This window comes from Acanthopagrus latus, chromosome 10, assembly GCF_904848185.1.
Source record: "Acanthopagrus latus isolate v.2019 chromosome 10, fAcaLat1.1, whole genome shotgun sequence".
In the NCBI taxonomy this organism is placed as follows: Eukaryota; Metazoa; Chordata; class Actinopteri; order Spariformes; family Sparidae; genus Acanthopagrus; species Acanthopagrus latus.
This window is the reverse complement of record NC_051048.1, coordinates 3,517,568-3,538,526: the sequence shown is the minus strand read 5'-3', so window position 1 is coordinate 3,538,526 and position 20,959 is coordinate 3,517,568. Positions and strand designations below refer to the sequence as shown.

The 20,959-nt window shown below is 43.5% G+C and overlaps 1 protein-coding gene and 1 long non-coding RNA gene across 12 annotated transcripts in view; one reads left to right on the top strand and one right to left on the bottom strand.

Annotated features, from left to right (window-relative positions):
* Positions 1-20,959, bottom strand: part of dysf (dysferlin, limb girdle muscular dystrophy 2B (autosomal recessive)) — a 71,853-nt gene that overhangs the window by 35,514 nt on the left and 15,380 nt on the right. For 5 of the 11 annotated variants that reach the window (XM_037111748.1, XM_037111750.1, XM_037111753.1 and 2 more), the window contains exons 12-41: positions 20,348-20,474; positions 20,166-20,269; positions 20,009-20,077; positions 19,876-19,919; positions 19,304-19,386; positions 17,965-17,997; positions 17,606-17,721; positions 16,869-16,982; positions 16,582-16,759; positions 16,361-16,485; positions 16,170-16,276; positions 15,897-16,092; positions 15,664-15,810; positions 15,461-15,592; positions 14,185-14,351; positions 13,466-13,580; positions 13,271-13,376; positions 13,043-13,185; positions 12,016-12,189; positions 11,405-11,489; positions 11,238-11,315; positions 8,478-8,659; positions 8,260-8,400; positions 8,119-8,148; positions 7,982-8,017; positions 7,737-7,778; positions 6,508-6,609; positions 6,037-6,198; positions 2,302-2,473; positions 2,132-2,205 (exon numbers count right to left, since the gene is read on the bottom strand). In XM_037111748.1, the coding sequence (XP_036967643.1) occupies positions 2,132-2,205; positions 2,302-2,473; positions 6,037-6,198; positions 6,508-6,609; positions 7,737-7,778; positions 7,982-8,017; positions 8,119-8,148; positions 8,260-8,400; positions 8,478-8,659; positions 11,238-11,315; positions 11,405-11,489; positions 12,016-12,189; positions 13,043-13,185; positions 13,271-13,376; positions 13,466-13,580; positions 14,185-14,351; positions 15,461-15,592; positions 15,664-15,810; positions 15,897-16,092; positions 16,170-16,276; positions 16,361-16,485; positions 16,582-16,759; positions 16,869-16,982; positions 17,606-17,721; positions 17,965-17,997; positions 19,304-19,386; positions 19,876-19,919; positions 20,009-20,077; positions 20,166-20,269; positions 20,348-20,474 (3,384 nt within the window). The remainder of the gene's footprint in view (positions 1-2,131; positions 2,206-2,301; positions 2,474-6,036; positions 6,199-6,507; positions 6,610-7,736; positions 7,779-7,981; positions 8,018-8,118; positions 8,149-8,259; positions 8,401-8,477; positions 8,660-11,237; positions 11,316-11,404; positions 11,490-12,015; positions 12,190-13,042; positions 13,186-13,270; positions 13,377-13,465; positions 13,581-14,184; positions 14,352-15,460; positions 15,593-15,663; positions 15,811-15,896; positions 16,093-16,169; positions 16,277-16,360; positions 16,486-16,581; positions 16,760-16,868; positions 16,983-17,605; positions 17,722-17,964; positions 17,998-19,303; positions 19,387-19,875; positions 19,920-20,008; positions 20,078-20,165; positions 20,270-20,347; positions 20,475-20,959) is intronic. The other 6 variants (XM_037111752.1, XM_037111757.1, XM_037111759.1 and 3 more) reach the window with 2 other exon arrangements.
* Positions 6,500-8,126, top strand: LOC119027049. The gene is made up of 3 exons (XR_005077288.1): positions 6,500-6,635; positions 7,749-7,814; positions 7,991-8,126. It is a non-coding gene; the product is annotated as an uncharacterized LOC119027049 (long non-coding RNA).

The window sequence follows — 20,959 nt, the reverse complement described above, 5'->3', positions numbered from 1 at the left end:
TTTTCCAAAATACATGGAGCTCCTATGCCCGCCCTAGAGCCTACAACAGCCAATTATTGAGTCTCTCCTGAGCCTCTGGATGATCGATGCATCGAGTTTTTGCCCCTGGCGCTCTCAAGCAGGGACATCTTGATGTCATTTTAATTTTATTTCTATAAAAAAATGACTTCAGGAGGTGAAATATTTAAGAAAAGAGACGAGAACTTGGACTCTAAGTCCTCCATCTCTTCACTCCACTTTCTACCAGTCACGTCGCTCTCCCTGAACCCCTCTGGACTATTTTTAGTAAACGCAACAACAACATCATAAACACAATAACTAGCTAGGGTTTATTTTTTATGTTTTCTTTAATGGACTTCGGGGACCGTGGTTCTGATGACAGTGCATTCCTGAGCCCGTCCAGCTGCCTTCAGTCCTTGTTGGAAAGAAAAAAACCTGATTACACAAGGACGGCTGTGGTCTGTGTGTGTGTGTGTGTGTGTGTGTGTGTGTGTGTGTGTGTGTGTGTGTGCGTTATTTATGTTTGCCCCCTCAACAGTGTGTATGACAGCCTCATGCGGTCTGCCAAACCAATGAGGCCGAATTATGTTGTCTCCTGATTCTATACAATCGTCTATTCACTAATATACACGAAGGAAACCATTTAATAGACCACAGCAGTGTGTGTGTGTGTGTGTGTGTGTGTGTGTGTGTGTGTGTGTGTGTGTGTCCGTGTGTTTACATACTTTGTTTACAGGCTTTTCTCCGTCTACAGTAATTGCTCTGAGCTCCCGTGGATGTCGGATATCCTCGTTTAAAATATTTGGAAAGCAGGTTTGATTATGGAGCCGCGGAGTTAATTTGAACGAGCGACATAAAATACTTGCAGAGCTTTAAAGTGTCCCAGGATGGTTGTGTAGCTGCTCCTACACACGAAGACAACAAGTTCAAAAGTGCAGATATTATTGGTTATATCGTATCGTCCTAACTTACAACAGCACCAGGCCTGTCAAATGTAAAGACGTGCAAACGCTGTTTAATACGGACCTCATCAGCGCCGAAGACCATTGGTAAGATTCTGTTTTTTATCTGTTATCTGCATCCTTATATACTTTATTTGTGTGTTTGTGCGTGTGATAAACTGCAAACGGTGTGTTTGAAACGAGAGATATTTGATCGAGGATTAGGTCGACTGGAAAATAGCTTCCACGTTCCTCCATCACCAGAGAGAACGAGAGAAAAAGAGAGAGATAAAAAGATAGGAGGGAAAAACACTGACGACTGGTAACGAGTACGGACCTCGTGGTCACCACGGTAACCACCGACCGCAGAGATGGTTGCCATGTCATCATGTCGGAGTGTGTTTATTTACGCTGCCGGTACCACTGAACACACACACACACACACACACACACAGATGTTCGCTGTGGAAAGATGAGTGTTTCATACTTGCCCTTTAAATTTCACCTCACATCCGAAAAGAGAAGACAACCACACACTCACACAATGATGCACACACATCAACAGAAATGTCACACACACACACACACACACACACACACACACACACTCCTCACACATGCATTTGGAAAATCACTGGATCATCGGGTATTAAACCGCTGACAGTCGGTTCAGCTGACATGACGAGCGAACTGGGAACAAAAGTTCAGCTGCAGGTTCTCTGATGGAAACAGCATCTTTCTGTGAATTTATTTAGTACTTTACCCGACGTCGTTATGTGGATATCAGAATTTTTTGCTCCTTTTTTTCCTTTTTTTGCTCATTTATCCAGTATTAGCCGATCTTCAGAAGCCGTTGAAAGTTCCTAGTAGCAGCTCTGAAGTCGAGAGTGCTCATCAAACAGTCCGAAAATTTGTACGTAACAATGAAAAAGAAACAAACAGCATCAAACATACTATTTACTATTATTAAAATCAGCCTCACTTTTACTACGAACTCTGAAAAATTTGATCTCTGTTTTGCGATACATCTTCTCATCTGTTGTCCAAAAACGCTGCCTAGATGTTTCAGGATGTGTTCAGCGTTGTTAAGACACAAAACCATATTTGTGAGTCATTTTAAAGATGCATCTTGAGGAGGAAACATTTGGCTTTGTTCACCTTTCACCAAATCACTGATCGGGAAGTTTTACCTGGTCGGGCATCAGCGGCTGCTCGTCATCGATGTCAATAAAAACCTCCCCGCAACTTAATCTCTGCGTGTCTCCTGCACAAACAAACACACAGCAGACAGATGTTTATTATGTTCGTTAGCAATCTGTGTTTTTGCTGCACGTGTTTTTATATCCCATCGACATCTTACGTCTCCAGTCGTCCTGCTCCTCCTCCACCGGTCGTTCTTCCTCCGGGATGCACCGATACTCCTCCAGAGAGCGGATGGTGCACTGACCGACCACCGGTTTCCGCCCAAACTGCCGATTGTCGATCACTTTGATGACGATCGGCGGCATGTAGAGCTCCTCTGTTGGAAGTCTCTGCGGAGAAAAGAGGAATTTAAAAAGAGAAAATGGAGTAAAAAAAAAAAAAAAAATGCCATATCCTCTGACCCACAGCTGCTTCGGGCTGACTCTAATTGGTTATGCCACCTGCCTGCCTGATATTGATTGGCTGTGACTTCTGACTGTCTGAAGTTGATTGGTCACGGCTTGGTGACCGTCCAATCAGGGCATCGTGACACCTCCACTCAACCCCCTCCCTTCCAACGTAAAGGAAGGAATGAGCGAACCCAGTTGAGGTTTTGATGTTTGTGACAGAAATCGGGACACAAACAGCAGTTTGAATTAACATCTCAGTTTAGCCTTCAAAATAAAAGCTTACATGCGAAGTGACACTGTGAGCGGCTGCAGTGACATTATGGATCGCTCTGTTCTTTTCCAGCCTGCGGCATTTAGGCAAGGACTTACCGTGAAACCACTGACTGTCATCAAACGTCCAAACAACTGCTGCTGCATCTGACAACTTGAATTATTCTCATTCTGATCTCACACACAACTGTCAGAAACTACTTTTTTAATTTGTTTCACTTCAGTAGTTTGAGCCGAGAGTTGAGAGTCTCTGTAGGAAGCTAGCTTAGCCTATTAGCTTTTCTGCACCATCCACTTTTTATGTGACCTCCCTTTGAAAGAATAAAACTGCTTCACCATGAAAACAAAAAGTAGCGGGAGGACTGTTAGGAGCCCTGAGATCTAATCTAAGATGAATTATTTCAGAAGATGTACATTTCTCCTTCCTGTCAAGTTTATAACTACAGCTTTTTAGATTTACAGATTGAATGCACCACAGTATCTTCTGTGGTGACATGGAAATGTTTTAAATTACTTGGAGCAGCCTCTCTTATCATGATTTATATAGCGCTTTTCGAGTCTTTTCGGCTTTACAACACTTGTCGGATTCACCAATTCACACACACACACTCATACGCTGATGGCGGAGGCTGTCATTCAAGGTGCCAACTGCTCATCAGGAGCAATTTGGGGTTCGGTATCTTGCTCAAGGACACTTCAACTTGCAGCTATGAGGAGTCGGGTTGGAACCAACAAGCTTCCGAATACTAAACAACCCGCTCGAGCTACGGCCACCTCAGTGCATCTTACTGCCTTTTTATTTGTATGTTCGTCTACGCTGACGACACCTCATTTTATAACCAACACACCCAAGTACATTTGGTGGTTTCACTTCATGGGCGCAGGATGGAAATGACAACCACACCGGTCGTAAATCCTAGCAATGACTTGGTGCAGTTTCCTCAAATATAGATATATAGGTTATGATAAACATGTTATACATACATCAGATTTTCCCCAGGAATGAGTGAAGTACGTGTTTATTCAAGTTCAAGGGGTTTTGCAGTAAAGTTTAAACAACCAGTGCTAAACTACATGTTGTTATAAACATGACAGGAAGGAGGAAACTCCAGAATTAAACTCTTTATCTTCTGAAATGACTATTTGTGGACCTGCAGATCTGAGCTGTGTCGGTCTGACCTGCCGATACTAACCGAGGTGAGTCAGGAGATGTCTCACAACAGTCTGCCTGTTGCTAATAAGCTAAGACAGCTTCTGGGCTAAGGTCTGTTTGCTGCACAATGTTCAGTCTGTGTAAGTTAAACATCTTACATTTCACTTTTCTCAGAAAGTGTAGCTGCTTTCTTAAAAAAAAAATAATGAATAAATCATCGGAACACAAACGGACCACGTGTTCGCTGCTCGACTCAGACAACCAGCCTCAATGTTCAACTCTCGCAGCAACATTTACGGGCACGAACATCCCTATAATAGTCTCATTTAGCCAGACTGGCTGAAGAGGGGAAAAAAAGCAGGATTGGTAACTGTAATCCATCTGACCTCTCTGGCTCTCAGAAAAGGGCTTAAGTGGAGCTGATGATGCTAAACTCACACAATAAACTGAGAGGGCGAACATTAGGTGGTTAGGCTCTTCAAAGCGCTGCATTGAAGGGAAACTATGCGCATGACATTTTCTTCTGCCCCTCGTGCCATACGAGAACACTTAGGCAGTCAACTTAAGACCTTAATATTGTTAACATTAACAGCTTGGACTCGGTTCAGGGGCTGAATTTAAGGGAAAGAAATGTGCATATTTCCACAGTCCGGTGGAGGCTGTCACACTCTTGTGGTGGTCAAACACAGGACCTTAATCTTGTTAACATTAAAACCGCCGCAGCCCAAAGCAAAATATGTGACTGTTTCCATCCTCCAGTTAAAGCTGTCATAATAAAACAGTGAGGTGATCAACTTCAGGCCTTAATATTGTTAACATTAAAACCCTCTGAGCTCGTTTCTGGGGAAAACGTGCGTAATATTTCCATATTTCAGTTTAGGTTTTCATAAGAAAAACACTTTGGTGGAATGTGATGGCACAGAGCTACTTACATCTGAGGGGTAAATAATGACGGCTGGGGCTCGGTGGTGCGTCCAATAATGTGGTTTTGGTGTTGATTAAAATGAATGACGCGATTGTAGAAACTCTCTTTGTTATGACAATCAGGTCGAGTTTAGGGCACGAAAAAGCTGTTTAGCGACCGTAAGAAAACTTAAATCCACGCATCAAACAATCAGCTTTGGAGTCATCTTTGGATTTATGTGTTTTTGTGAGCTACATACAGCTGAAACTTTAAGAATAGAAGCGTATAAAACGAGATTAAGGACATTTCGACCACTGAATGCACATGTTCTGTTACTTAACACTGGTAAATTCACTGTCTTGGTGTAATTTTCTTTTTATTTTAGGACGATAAAACCCTTAGAGACGAGTTTCTGATTTTCTGTGCACATTATTGGTAACTCAAGGATGAAGGGTCTGGGCGTTGCTATCGGTCAAAAACTCCAAGACACAAATAAGCTGCAACCTAAGAAGTTACGTAAGATGGCCGCCCAACCTCTGACCTATCGATAGTTACCTCATTTGACCAGCCAATGAGATTTCCGAAGTTCCCAGATCTCTGACCAGATGAGCTGTGTGGAGCCATTTTATTTTCTTATGGTTGTTTTTTTTTTTTTTTTTTTTTTACATTTTAACAAGTCTCCAGCTACGTCGGTTGTTTTCAGAGAATGCTGCAGCTCTGAGGCTACGTAACGTCACCTGACTTTCTGTCTACGTGAGGATGACTTGGTCATTTGTTGGCTGGACTGTTCCTTTAAGATTCAGTGAAACCTAATGAGCTCATTCTGCAGTCACGTCCACCCTGCATTAGTAATGTGTACGCCGGTAGCCATGGGAGAAGCCCTCCACCCTGCAATCGGCTCTTCAACCAAGCTGGAAGTCGACTTCTACGACAGCCGACGTTCCTCATCCATCAGCGACTTCTGCTTTTTAAAGTAACGCGAGAGATTTCTGCTGTTGTTGGAAGAAGAGCAGGAAACAGTTCGGTCCATTATTAGGGCTTTTGGCTGATGAAGATAAACGACCGGTGCAGAAAACAGAAACCCCACATCACAGCAGAAGGCTCGTCAGCCACGAGCCTCCCGCTGATTACATCTGATGTGAGCGTCTGGCGGCGTGTGCAGCGCGGCGGGCTCACCACATCAAGGATGAGCTTGTTGACGTCGAAGTTGGGATTCTTCTTCACGCTGCGGATGACGCAGCTCTGGATCACGCTGCCGCCGCACTCCACCTGCAGGCTCGGGGAGGTAACGCTCGCCAGCTGGAAGCTTTTCAGGTTACGGACGCCCCACGCTATGATCTGAGAGATCGGACAGGAAAGAAAAGTTTCTTTACTGTCAAGCTGCAGCGAATTATTACCGTCATTGTCGATTTATCTGTTGATTATGTTCTTGATTAATCAGGCAGTTGTTTGGGCTGTAAATGGTGCAAACTACGAGTTGATTAACTGATTAAATGTTGCAGCTCAAATTAATCTTATGGGTGTTTTTCTACCTCCAGAAAAAAAGAAGCTACAAATGTTTAATAGCCACTTTTAAATTATTGGATTTGAAGAGTCTTTCTTTAAATTGAGAAGCTCTACTCGGGGGGGGAAGTGGTGCATTGATACCTCGATGGCGGTTCTCTGCAGAACAGGTTTGATTCCCTGAGGAACCACGAAGACGTTGGCCTCCCTCTGAGGCGGCGGGTGCGGAAGGTCCGACTCCTCCGGCTGCCGAGAGAAAACGTAGGACGGCGGTGAGTCATGGAACAGGAGACGAGACAGAACAGACAGTTCACTGGATGTCTTAGTTACATGAATGACTGTGAAATGACTTTCAGTGTTAACACGTCAGACGAGCTGTTGAACACAAATGTAACGTTCATGTAAAGACAGATGACAAAACAAGTCTGTTACCGGAAACAGAATTAAAAAAAGGCTGAAGAGGACATTTGTCTTTGTCACGTTCAGATTTTTTTCTTCAAAGCAAAGCAAAATATTCATTAAATTAAAGGTGGTGGAAGATAGTCGATTTACGGCATCATCAGTCTAAAGAATGAATTATTTTTAAGATCGAGACGCAGATGATGACACAGTTACTTTTCTCCTGATAAATCGTTTTCTACACAAATAATTGATGGGATTGAATAAACTTTACGTAATACTTACTACTTAAAAAAAACAGTTTTGACGACTTTATCGGCTTGTTACGTTAAAGAAAATGTATTAAATAAATGGTACTGTATGTTGAGATCATTTAACGATGACAAAGAGCTTTGGATGTATTTTTACGTCAGTGTTTTATGGCCATTGCAGGTAAATATATACATATTTTTATATGTATACGTCACAGAGCTGCAGGAGGGTTTTATTCCAAGAAAAAAACGCAGAATTTCAAAGATTAAGGTTGTAAATTTCCAAGAGAAACATACAGTGATTGGTCCATTCCTTCTTCTTCTGATAAATTTGTGACTAAAATCAGACGTTTTTTTTCTACGTTGTTTTCGCTGATTATTTCCTCTCCCTCAGCTCGTAACTGTGGCCGTAAAATGTTGTCGTACCGTTTCGTGATCTCATGAGAGAAACTGTGCCGAGTCAGAATCATAAGGACGTAAATACCATCTTTAAAAATGTCCTCTGTGGCCTTCAACACAAACTCCACAACAGAAAACAGAAAACAGAATGAACTTCAGATTAAAGTACGGGCAGATGAGTCGTAGTTTATACGAACACCAGTCTGTAACATGCATGTATGATGACGTTACGTATGTGTGCGTGCTGTAAATCAACATGCAGACATGAGACATGATGGTTTTTTTATGCCTCCTTTCTGTTTATGTCTGTGTGTCACGTTGTACCCATTGCTGCAGGTTTTCAGAGAGGAATCCTGGAAACATCAACTGAGGAAGCGACATCGAAGAAAAAAAGAGACGAAGGTGAGAATAAAAAGCAGTGAAACTAAAAAAAGAGATCAGAGCTGTGGGAAAGTAAAAACATCAGGAGGGAATAAAACAATCATAAATAATAAAAGACGAGAAAAGTCTCGTTATCTTCATCTTGATTTCAATAATAATACGTGTAATATAGTTTCCGTCTGTGTTACCTCGTCTAGAACGCTGGTGGACGTCATGATGTCTCCCTGCAGGTGAGACGGGAACAGACACGTTCGATTTTAAAGGATGACGATGAATAAAAGCAGGAAGTGTGAGATAAATCCACCAAACGTTACGATTCACTGACCTCTTGACCTGGAATATGGTGAATCGCCGGCTGTGGATACAAAAAACAACGGGATGATTTTTAGACATACGCAAAGATACGGATAACGGAAAAGACACTGGAGAGAGCGAGCTGAGGAGGATGATGATGATGATTCCTGACCTTTTCTCTGCGCATGAGGTGGAAGGCGGCGAGCAGCTCGCCTCCGTTCTGGTCCCCTCGGCGAATCGGGAACCAGGTCAGACGCGGGGAGGCGTCCATGGAGGGCTGGCAGACGCAGCGGCCCATGAACTCATCGGCGCCCTGAGCATTTAAAACACGCGTTAACTTTAATCAGAAAAAAGAAAGTGTAGTTCATCTGCTCGGGCTTCATCACTTACGTATGTATCCGAGTCGTAAAGCTCCACCACCACGTTGGGCGGAGTGGCCTCCGTCACCTCGGGGTCGCCGAAAATCTCCACCTCGTAGAAGATGAGCGTCTGGTCCCAGGTCGGGTTGAGAGTGTTTCGCACCGTCACCGTTTTCTGGGACTGATGGAGGAAGGATACGATGGCGTAGGGATCTGCGGCGAGGAAACAAACCAAAACATCTCTGAAAACAATTATTCTGAGGTTTGAGCCACATAGCAGGAGATCCGGAGACTCCTGAACACATCCGAAAACACTGACACACCTTTCTTTATTGAAATCACAGTTTCTAGGTCAAACTTTTACGCCTAACTTCTACTTTTAGCCTAGCTAGCGGCTAGCAGTAGCCATGTTGCTAATGACAGTAACACCACATGAAAACGGTAGGAGGGAAAAGAAGTCTAAAACATGTCTACTTCTGGTTTAATGAGGTTTCCTTGCAAGTTAAACAGCAAATATGAATTAAACGTATATGTGTGTGTGTGTGTGTGTGTGTGTGTGTTTGTGTGTGAGTGTGTGTGTCAAAAGTATCCCGGCGTCCCACACAGTGACATCAGCATCTCGGGAATGCCGAGCTCGAGGCCGAGGGCTCTGGGAACGCCGCTCGGAGAAGTTTGTTATTCCAGGTCACAACCACTCTCCTCCTTGTTAACACACACACACACACAAAACGCACAATGTGGACACATGCATAAAACACACATACATGTACAGCCACACACACACACACACACACACAAACAGCGAGTAGTTTGTTATTTCAGGCCGGGTAAAGAGTCTCTACGGAGCCGTTAGCATTAGAGTAAACAGAAGCTAAGTTGCATTTTCCCACCAGCCCTCAATTAACCTTGGACATACACACACACACACACACTGTACAGACACACACCACCCATGGTGACCCATTCAATTACCGTCCACTCCCAGCAGCCCATTAGCTCATATAAACAGCAATACAAACAGCCCAGGGGGGTTACGCAAGTCCGTGTGTGTGCAGACAGCAGCAGCAGTGGACTGAACGGATCCACAGGGGGACGTAAACACAACGAGGACTGGGAAGAGACGGAGAGACGGAGGCCGAGAGACAAGGAGACGAGAAGAGGATGGAGGGAAAAGACGTCTCTCTGAATGTGGGGATTTAGATTGTCACCGTAATTAAATTCTAAAGAGAAACACCAGGATTTAAATATAGAAAATCTAAATATTTCTTCATGGAAATGCCAGAAAAATTATTAGTTTTTATTAGTCATTTGTGGAGTTGTTGTTGCAAGTGTTTCCAATAAAGTTCAAACCAGAGAAATCCACAAGTTCACTCAAGGTAACGAAGGTGAGTTTCATTTTGTCGACTTCCAGGAAACAGTCGGCTGGAGATGAAGGAAGTGAAGAAAGACTAAACTGTACAACATTTGTGCCTCGTCAGATAGTTAGTAGATATCGCGCTGGTGGCTTGCATGTATTTGCTTCCTCGTCGACGTAAGACTCTAAACATTTTTGACGGGAACATTTCTAGACTACAGAACGAAGGAAACCAAATTAATGTTTTGCATTTTCCCCCAAAAAACAGGACAAGAGATTTATATTTTCCCGGGACAGCTGATGAAACAAGAGAACAATTCTGATTCGGCTTAACGCCTTCAAACTTAACGTTAGCAGTCTTAATATTAGCAAGCTTTTCGAAAGAAAGAGAGGGAGGAGGGAAGGAAAAAGGAAGTTAGCAGACTGAACATTTGGAAATCTAACAAAAGAACAAAAGAAAGAAAGGAAAACAGAAAATATAAGACAGACATGAAGAGACAGGCGTAGAGACGGGCAGAATAAATATAGAAGGACAAAGAGAGGCTCAGTCTTTGATCGCTGACTCAGTCTTTAATCATGGCCGCCCAGACGCCATTTAACACCAGATTAACACACGACTGACGCCATCCATCAACTCTACTCATCCATTACACCGTGTGTCTGTTTCTCTCTAACCCTCTTTAACCGGCCTCCCTCCATCATCTATCACCGCTCTCCTCCTCTGTCTATTCATCCCTCTGTGTTTTTTAAAGCCTCGTCTCTGTTTTTACATCTGAGTCTGCGGTGGGTTTCTGATTAACACACACGGTAGCCCGAAGTTTCCATGACCTCCTTCAAATAAAAAGAAGAAAGCTGTTTCTTTTATGTCTTTCTCTTTCCGTGTCACTCGTTTCTTTTTATAACCTCACGCTCCCCCTCTGTCTCTCCTGCCGTCTGTCAGCGCGGCTGCACCAAACTCCACTCAGAAATTGGCAGATTTAAGAAATTGTGTTCTCTTGTCTGTGAACACTGCTTTTTATTAAAGCTCAGGACTTTATATTTTATTTTTTTGGCCACTTAAAAGGAGCAGAAACAAGATGGAAACGCGACGCCAGCGTATCATCAGCTTTTCAGACGATATGGTGACTTGTAGATGTAGATGTGGTGCCACATGAGCATCCATTTTGAGTCTTGTTTTCTAATCTACTTGGCAACAGTAGATCCCTTTCTACACATGAAATGTAATTGTGACAAAAAAATATATAATAAGAGCAGTGGGAGGGAACCACAGCAGAAAGGTTGAGCCCATAAAAACTAAAGGATGAGCTGAAAGACACTAAAATGTCCAAATATTAGCAGCTTTAAACATCAGTCTTGCGATGCTAGTTCTTGTCTTTGTGTTGCTTTTACATTCTTTTCAAAATAAAGGACGTGATGATGACCGAGCTGCAGCAGTACCTGAGAAGCTGTCTTTGTCCATGGCCAGCAGGTCTCGGGCCTGGTACAGGTAGCAGCGCAGGTGGTAGCGAGTCCCACCTTCACACATAAACACACACATCATCATCATCAGGTGGAGCAGCGATGGAGGAAGATAATGGAGACAGTGTGTGTGTTTGGTGTCTTACGGTCAAAGAAACAGGAAATGGTCGGTCTGTTGACTCCGAACGTGGTCGTGACCGACTTGTCGTCGTTCTTGTCCTCTATGCTGCTCTGTGGGAGGAAGAGGAGGAGGAGGTGAAGAAGAGGAAGGTCGCACTCTCCTCCTGCATGGCCTTCAAAAATAAAAAAGGCCGCTTTAATTTAAGGGCTCTGTGTGTCCAGAAGTATGTGGTATGTTTGGTTTATGGTTTTGAAACTCTTTAGTTTCACTGTTGCATATAATTATAGATTTGTTTTCGACTTTGTGGCGAAAGTGTTTCAACACGACGACGTCTCAATGCACAAAGGCGTCAGGAAGACAAGAGTTTCCCCGACGCGTCTGCTCTGACTCCTCCTACCTCGACTGCATCCGACACCTGTGAGATGAACTGGAACCCGACTCGGATCCTAACACCAGAGTTTGGGATCAAATCTCTGCAGCCAGGTTAGAACAAATCTAAGCAGAGGTCGTTAATGATGCAGATAAACGCTGATGGATTTATTTGGAGATGCTCAACTGTCACGTTTGGGTGGAATCCTCAGATGTCCACATACTTTTGGCCACATGGTGTATTTGTGTGCTTTCTCTCTCTCTCACCAGGGAACACTCCAGGGCAAAGATGGCCGCCGGCCCCGTCTTCTCCAGCGGCTCCATGCGACACCTCCACCTGCGCCGCCTGAAGCTGTCCGTCTTCCTCGGCTTCAGGTGGAACCTCCAGCCGAACAGCGAGGCGTACTCCCAGCCCTCCCTCTCCGTCTCGTCGGGACGCTGCTGCGATCACACGCACACACACACACACACACACACACACACACACACCACTGTGAACATCTGCTCATTTGTGCAGCTACACCTCCATCTTGTGGCGGGTAGAGGAAACTTCACCTGTTGAAATGATTCAGTTAAATCTAGATTACTGGCTCTGTGCTCAGTTCAGCGACTCTTTACGAGGCGATGTAAAAGTCCTGTATTTAAAATGTTACTCTAGTGAAACTACAGAAATATTAGCATCAAAATATACATGAAGTACCCAAACTGAAAAATATTATACCATAAAAAGACATCATAATTTACAAATTGAAACATTTCTTATTAATAATCTGATTTTACAAAGTAATTCATGCTGTGGAATAAATGTAATGAGGTAAAAACTGCAATACTGACTTCTAAATTTAAGTGTTAAGAATGAAGTAGCACAAAAAGTACAATTCTGAGATACTTGTACGTGAGTGTCCACCAATTATTCAATAAAAAGTGATTTAAAGTTTATTTTTTCAAACAAACTTTAAGGGTTTTTCAACACATATTAGAACGTGGAGGATATTCTGATTGGATCTGACGTCAGAATAGCAACTTGTCGTCACCACGGCCTAAACCAAACCCCACTTTATCATCTATTTTACTCTAAATGGGGCAATAATATATAAGTGTTGTGTTGAAGAAGAGTTAAACTACAGATTGTGACCATAAACTCATCAGGAAACTGCTCACTGACTGAATAAATCAAGTGAGAAGGAGGGTCATTTTCTCATAAGTTTATATAAAATCTGATTTGATTTTTGCAACCAGTGGAGTCGCCCTCATGCTGGACATGAGAGAGGATCCAGGTTTAATCTCTTTCTACCTTCCTGAGAGCGTCCATCTTCTGCTTGTCTCGGCGTCTCAGTCGGATCCATCGCCTCCGTCGGTTGGTGTGGTACATCTTCTCCGCCGTCACCCATGACTTTGGGCGACGGTCCGGAGGGATGGTGATGCCGTACTCCCACCCTGAACACACACAGAACTAGAAGTATTAGTTTTTAATTTAAGCTTTTAACACCACGGAGTGTGTTTGTTTTGTGTCTGTGTTCACCTTGATCGTCCACGGCCCTGTTGAGATCTTCGCTCCACTCCACCTCGTCCCAAACCCAACCAGGAGGACACTCCACCTCGTCCTTCGGCACCGCCTTCTCCCCGTTCTGACAGACACACACATTCATTAAATGAGTGAAAACCATAAAAGCTGCAGAAAGACACACACACATGCAGTATTTACACACACTCGTACCACGTCGGTGTAACCCTCCGGCATGCCGATCCACTGTCCGCCAGGCAACCGCATCTGGTTTTCAAACACTTCCTCTGTGAAGGTCATGTGACCGGCGTCCACGTCGAACAGCAGCCTGAGGGTTTATATCACAGACACGTACAGAACACATGAATACAACATGCAACAATAAAATATAGTAATTAGTTATTGCATTAGCCTCATTCACTGACAAGACACATACATGGAATAATGTTTAAAACATGCTGTGAGTTAATCTGGTTGAGGAATTTAGAAAAAGTCGGCCCCATAATCAGGAGTAAAAATACATTATGAAAAAGCTAAATTTCTCGGAAAAGTATTAATTTTCGCAGATGAAATTGCACCCATTAAAGAGCAAATGTGCCTTTAATCAGTTCAAGGCGGCACAAAATGCCACATAATTGCCAAAAATGCAGTTTAAAGACATGGAGGATGTTAGCGAACAGAAAAACAAAAACAAAAACTAAGACAAATTATGTCAAAAATGGATTGGTGGGGATTTGCAAAACAAAACTGGTTCAAGAATTTAAACTAGTAGCTCAATCTAAAGCTTCAACAATACAAATTTTAGGGATTAATTGCCGGCTTGTCGTGGAAAAATATGAATTTTAGTGGATAAAATTGTACAAAAACATACTTGAATCTGCAGCTTCACTACAAAAGATAGGTAGTTCAAGATTTTTGAAAAAGCAACTTACGTCTTCTCGGGGCTGATGAACCAGTCTCCGGACCAGGTCCAGCCAGGTGAGGGTTTGAAGCTCTCTTTGGGCAGCTTCACTCGGCCTGTGACATCACTGAACTTGGGGTAAGTCAAACCTGTAGTTCCCCAACTGCCCACCAGGGCGAGTCGGGTCTGGTTCTCATACTACCGAGAGAGCGAGAGAGATCTGGGTCATTGGATGACACTTATAGCCTTGTAAAATCTTATTATACATTTATAAACTCAGGTGTACACAGAGAAAAGGGGCGGGAAAGAGGCAAAGGCAGGAAGTGGAAAGTCACAGCAAGACACATGAGGAAGAATTCTACATAATAAAACAGGAAGTAACAAGAATGATGATAGAATTATCTATCTAATTATTGTTGAATTTAACTTCAGGACAATATTCAACTTGCATGAGCTTCTGTTAGCTGAATTAGCTAGCTACAGCTGCTACAATCAGCTAGCTACAGCTGCTACAATCAGTTTGCTACAGCTGCTACAATCAGCTAGCTACAGCAACTATAATCAGTTTGCTACAGCTGCTACAATCAGCTAGCTACAGCAACTATAATCAGTTTGCTACAGCTGCTACAATCAGTATGCTATAGCTGCTACAGTCAGCTAGCTACAGCTGCTACAATCAGTATGCTATAGCTGCTACAATCAGCTAGCTACACCAACTATAATCAGTTTGCTACAGCTGCTACAATCAGCTAGCTACAGCTGCTACAATCAGCTAGCTACACCAACTATAATCAGCTAGCTACAGCTGCTACAATCAGCTAGCTACAACAACTATAATCAGTTTGCTACAGCTGCTACAATCAGCTAGCTACAGCTGCTACAATCAGCTAGCTACAGCAACTATAATCAGCTAGCGACAGCTGCTACAATCAGCTAATTACAGCTGCTACAATCAGCTAGCTACAGCAACTATAATCAGCTAGTGACAGCTGCTACAATCAGCTAATTACAGCTGCTACAATCAGCTAGCTACAGCAGCTATAATCAGCTAGCTACAGCTGCTACAATCAGCTAGCTACAGCAACTATAATCAGCTAGCGACAGCTGCTACAATCAGCTAATTACAGCTGCTACAATCTGCTAGCGAAGCCAACATTCAGTGCCTTCTGTTTCAGAAGTTTCTTGGAATATTGATGGTAAACCTGTCACCATTATCTTTGTAAATGACGTATGTGAGAGCTTGACAGGCGTAGCAACAGTAACCAAGATGGGTGGAGCTTACTGAAGACCAGTGGCAGCCATCTTACCGTCTCTGCAAACACTGACAGTTTCCCCTCGGCGTATTCGTTGAAGTATTTGACGTCGGCGGCCAGTCCGAACCAGACCTTGACCCTCAGCTGACCGGGAAGCTTGGCCTCTCCGCCGCTGCCCTGTGGGTACTGTACGACATGGACGAGCAGTCAGGAAAAAGCATCATTTCAGGTGATGATGGTGGTGGTGGTGTGCTTACTTTGAGGAAGACGGTCTGCAGCTGTCCACAGTGTTTCCCACAGTGCTGCTGGGAGAAGATGACGGTGTGCGCTGGGATGCGGTGGTACGCCACCCTGCGGTCGCCCTGCAGCATCCAGATCACGATGTCTGGGAGGCTGTTCTGAGGCTGGGCGACAAAGAATATAAGTTATAGTCTTGTGCTACTCTTAATATAATATAGATTCTTGTAAATCATCAGTGGTACAGACAAACCTCCTCAGCCATCGCCCTGAGCCTGCTGGCCCAGTCCTCCGCCTGATCCATCACCGTGGACAGCTCCGTCGCCGGCCCGTGTTTGAGAGCGAGCGCCGCCGAGACGATCTGCTGCAGGTGGAGAACACGGATGTGCCTCAGCGAGCGGTCCAGAGGAGTCGCACACTGCCAGTGGTCGAGGGAGGGCAGCTCCTCACTGGCATCAAAAGAAAGAAGTGAGCGAACAGAAGTCTGAAGCATCGTATGAGACGCCTCCAGCACACGCGTGTTTACCTGCAGTCTGCGATGACCTGGTCCAACAGCTCCACCACCCGCAGCTCCACCTCCTCCAGATCGCTGCCGGCCTTCACCTCCAGCTGCACCCGCTGCAGGTTCTCCTCCTGAACACACACACACAAACACACACACACACGATCAGTATCAAGAAGATTCAAGAGGACGACCAACCGAGCGTCAACACCCACCAGTCTCTCTACGACAGCCAGCAGCATGTTGAGAGCCTCGATCCTCGGGTTGATGTCCTCCCACTCTGACGACAGAACCACCACCGGCTTCACATTCCCCCACGGGAGGTAGTAGTAGTGACAACCTGGAACACACACACACACACACACACAGATGACAACGATGCAATCAGTATCATCCGAATCATAGCTTTGTTATCAAGACTCTACCATCCACCTACCGTCAAACACAGCCCGGCTGAACTGGGTGGTGGAGGCCAGAGGGAGGCAGGTGTAGTCGAACTTGTTGCCGTAGTTACCGATGCTGACCTCGAACTGGATGGCGTCGTCGACGTCCTGCAGGAGCGTGGCCGAGTAAAACGCCACGAAGAGGGAGAACTTCCTCTTCCGGAGAAACTTCTGTTAGACGGAGAAAACAGATTGAGGAAGAGAAACAGGTGGATGATATTTTTATTTTATGTGTGTGTGTTTGTGTGTGTGTTTGTGTGTGCATCCTCCTCCCTCTCACCTCCACCACCAGCAGGTCGTCCGATGGGATGTCTTCAATTTTCTGCTCCGGCTTGTCCACCAGTTTGGTAGTTAACTCCAGTAAAACCCGACCTCGGTATGCCACGCCCTCCCCCTGACAGACGGAGGAAGCTGCTGCATTAATCAATAAGATACACCAAAAAAAAAAAACACCCCCAAGATGCATTGAGGCCAAATTTGAGATCGATTTGTGAACACCAGACCCCCTTAACAAATCATGCAATTTTGAGTGACACTGCGTCAGGAGTAACTTCTAAACTGCAACTGCAAATTCAAAAATTGTCGGTGCCTTCTTGTGAATTCGGCATTAAATGCGATACATTAAGTTGTTTCTGTCCTTGTATAAAGTGTCAGTTTGATGTTGCATCACTGCACCAGCCTGCCTGCTTTCTGTCTGAAGTTGAACAAACTATCTCACTGATTTCACTATTTATATAAACCTAATAAAAGAAAAAAACGTTTTATTGAGAGCAAACATGAAACATTTTTGCAAATACAGTAGACAGGGACTGATATAGACATCGTCTTTGATGTCTGTGGAGAAAGTTACCAGACTCCCTTAAAAATGTTCTCAATTCTGGGTGCTGTTGAGTTAAAAGAAACGTTATAAACTGTGTCAAATGCTTTTGACAACAAATTCTTTATTATTGAGGCCTTTTTGTAAATTCGGCAGAAGAAGATATTTATTTCTTTGTGTAAAAAAACGTGTTGAGTTACTTTTCCAATGTTCAGCACTTCGTGAGGATCGTTGAAGGCGGTGAACTCCCTGGGGCTGCCGTACAGGTTGACGAAACACGGGCCGAACGTCGGCAAGAAACCCAGAGTGTCATCGACTGCAACGACACAACAGAGCTCATTACAAACAGAGTGTGGAGCGGTGAAAAATGAAGAAAAAGATTGATTGATTAGCTGATTAAATGGTGAAAATTTGGTGCACTTGACATGATACAGATTCAGAGAGTTTGATCAGAATTAAGATGGAAACAGAAGAAAGCATACGTCACAAAAAAGGAAGCGAAACAGTTGAATTGACTGAAGCTGTTTCACAGAAAATTAAGAGAGGATGATGGACGTACTGCCAGAGTGGACGCTCCGCGGAGTCAAGTCATCTGAATGCGTAGAGAGGAAGGATGGTTCAGAGTCAGAAAAGAGAGAGAGACGTCTTTGAAACGCCACTCAAACCCAAACAGATGCACAGGACCACAAACACACCGCTCAAACTCAACATACAGAGCTAAACTGTTCACAGTGTTTTGGTGACAAAGGGAAGGAAAGTGTTTGTTCTTTGTAGGAAGCGTGAAGCAGGAAAGACTTATTTTGAAAGATGCTAGGACAAGACCAGTTCGAGGCACTCCGAGGACTGAAAACTCAAGCAGTGTCAGTGTTCAGCACACAAATATTACAAAGTTAGTCTTCATGCATGTCACTGAAAAATAAATCAATCAATGAATAAATAAATAACATCCATGCCTGTTAACGTCCACAGACACAGATCCATCTGGTGGTTCAAGTTCTCACACAGGACTGCAGAGCTAATTCTTGATTTTCCAAGTGAATTCATGCTGTGTGCAAACTTAGAAGTTTGTCTAAAGATGCTAGAAGCCATGTGCAGAATATATAATTCATGTCCCTGATGAAAACTGATGATCACATCAGACCGATCAGGGCTCCAGCAGCTGAACCCAGACGACAACTCACCACTTTAAAAGCTCCACATTATTGTGATTATCATTCATACTTTTATTCTGGATGTCTACTTAAAAGCGTTTACATGCTTTTACATTGAAAAACACTTTATTTTCTCTCATACTGTCCGATGGCCAGTTTTAGCTCCTGTCTCTTTAAGACCCCTCCTCAGAAGAGCCTAGTGTGCTCTGATTGGTCAGCTCTCACAGGCCTGAGCAGGTGACATATAGTCATGACATCACAATGTTACAGAAGTCCCGACAGCTTCTTTTAAGGCAGTTTCTCACCACAGACTGTGTACAGTCTCTGAGGTTTGAGCGTTTTGATACTACACCTGTTTCATGATAAAAAACATTTTATATAATAAAAGCAATTGAATCTTTTATTCCCTGGTTGTGTTTGTAGATATCTGCAGACAGTGGCTAGTTAGCATTAGCTACCCAATATGAAAAAAAGTGTTTTTTTAATGAAAACATTGGCCGTTTTTTTTTTAAATAGCTTCCATGTAATTTGACCCATTGACTCAAAATCAACTCCAAAATGTCTTCCTGTACTGGTTGTTTGAGAAACACCTGTTTTCAAAATTATTTTACTGAACCAAACCAGACGAGATGAGACAAAGTACAAACATTCTGCTGCAGTCCAAGCCAGCCAATTCCAGTCTAAACCAGTCTTAACCAAACGGGTCGGACACAGTCCGGTTGAGACCAGTTTGAACTGGTTACTCACCATCTATCTCTCCACCGGGGGCCGAGATCTTGGACATACAGAGGTGGGTGGTGCCGATGACGTCGTTGTGACTGGCTCTGTCCCTGGAATGAGGACGTAAGAGGAGAACCCAGACACGCGCTTTTAAAGCCAAACGAAGACGTCATAAATCAAAGTATTTCAAAAAATGAAAATGAGATACCGCGACCCTGCAGAGGATTAAGCGGCGTACATAGAATATGTACAGATGATGGATGGATGGATGGATGGAAAATTAGATACAAATGAATTTTTGGTCATTTTATTTTTGTTTCTCTTCTGGGTCACTGTTTTTCTGTGTTTCACGTGTAGAGTTATTTCATTTGTTTTTCCGATCTATAAACTCGGATTATACTGAATTTTGTGGTATTATTGATACTGCACAGTTGTAATTTGTTATATTGACGGATCCATTAAAGGAAAAACAATAAAGAATTGTCTGAAAAACTTACCCTAAACTAAAGATATGCTCTAAATTTCACACAAATTCTTTATATTTTTGTGAGTTTGATTAAATAAAATGTGAAAAAAGTTATATATGAGCAAAGATTCACCAGTCCAGGATTCTGATCCTCATCTTCTCACACATGGAGGGAAACTGCGAGGGAGAAAGAAAGCGTAGACTGTTGGAACATCAGTTTTTATTATCATGTTGTGTGTTTGCCGGGTTTGTTTGTTGTGTCTCACCCTGATGGGCATGCTCAGACTCTGGTTCCACTGTGGATTGGCGTTCTTCTCCAGAATTTTAGTGCAGACCTGATAAAAGATAGAAAATCCAATTAAATGATTAGGTTCTGTATTTAAGGTCGCGGTTTGTGATAAAATATTAAAGGAGGATACTTACAGTCTTTCCGGCGAAGTGGATCTCCACCAGAGGATCCACCAGGTTCTTCCTGTTGCTGTCGAACCCTAGAATCTGCCTCATCCCGTCCATGAAGGCGTCGTCCACTGCAGACAGAGAGCGAGGAATTAGAGATCGTTCAAAGCAGATAGACTAGCATCACACAAACACAGATGAGGACCGACTCTGTGGCAGGTCTTCAGCTCTGAAGATCCTCAGGTTGAACGTGGCTCCTCTCAGAGACAGACCGGCCGGTCTCAGCAGGTTCCCCTCGATGTCTTCTTTGTCCTCCGCACAGTCGCGTCTGTCGGCCTGGAAGACACACAGACACAGACACAAACATATATTAATGCTTGAAGAATAGAATAAAGACTTATAAATACTTTTACTTTACATTACTTTGAAGTCATTTCGCTAATAAAACTTCTGTACTTCAGGAATTACACGTACTTGTCCTCAAATTAAGGTGTAATCTGTAGTTTTTCCAGCCTCATCTGTAGCACTTTGAATGCTAACATGCTAGCATGCTAACATTAGAGTGTTGCAGTAGCATGTAAAACTCGTTTTAAGTTGCTAATATTTAGCATTTTACTGGTCAACACCTTATGTTAGCGTGCAAACAATGTTAGCAGAGCAACGTGCTAACATTGCTAATATATCAATTACCATATAAGTGTACAATGCTTGCCTTATATTAGCATTAATTACAATGTTTAGCTTTTAACCGAAGTTTTGAGGACCTCCACAAGAACCAGCATCATCGTAACGCTGTTTTGCGGATCCTCTTTCGTCCAATC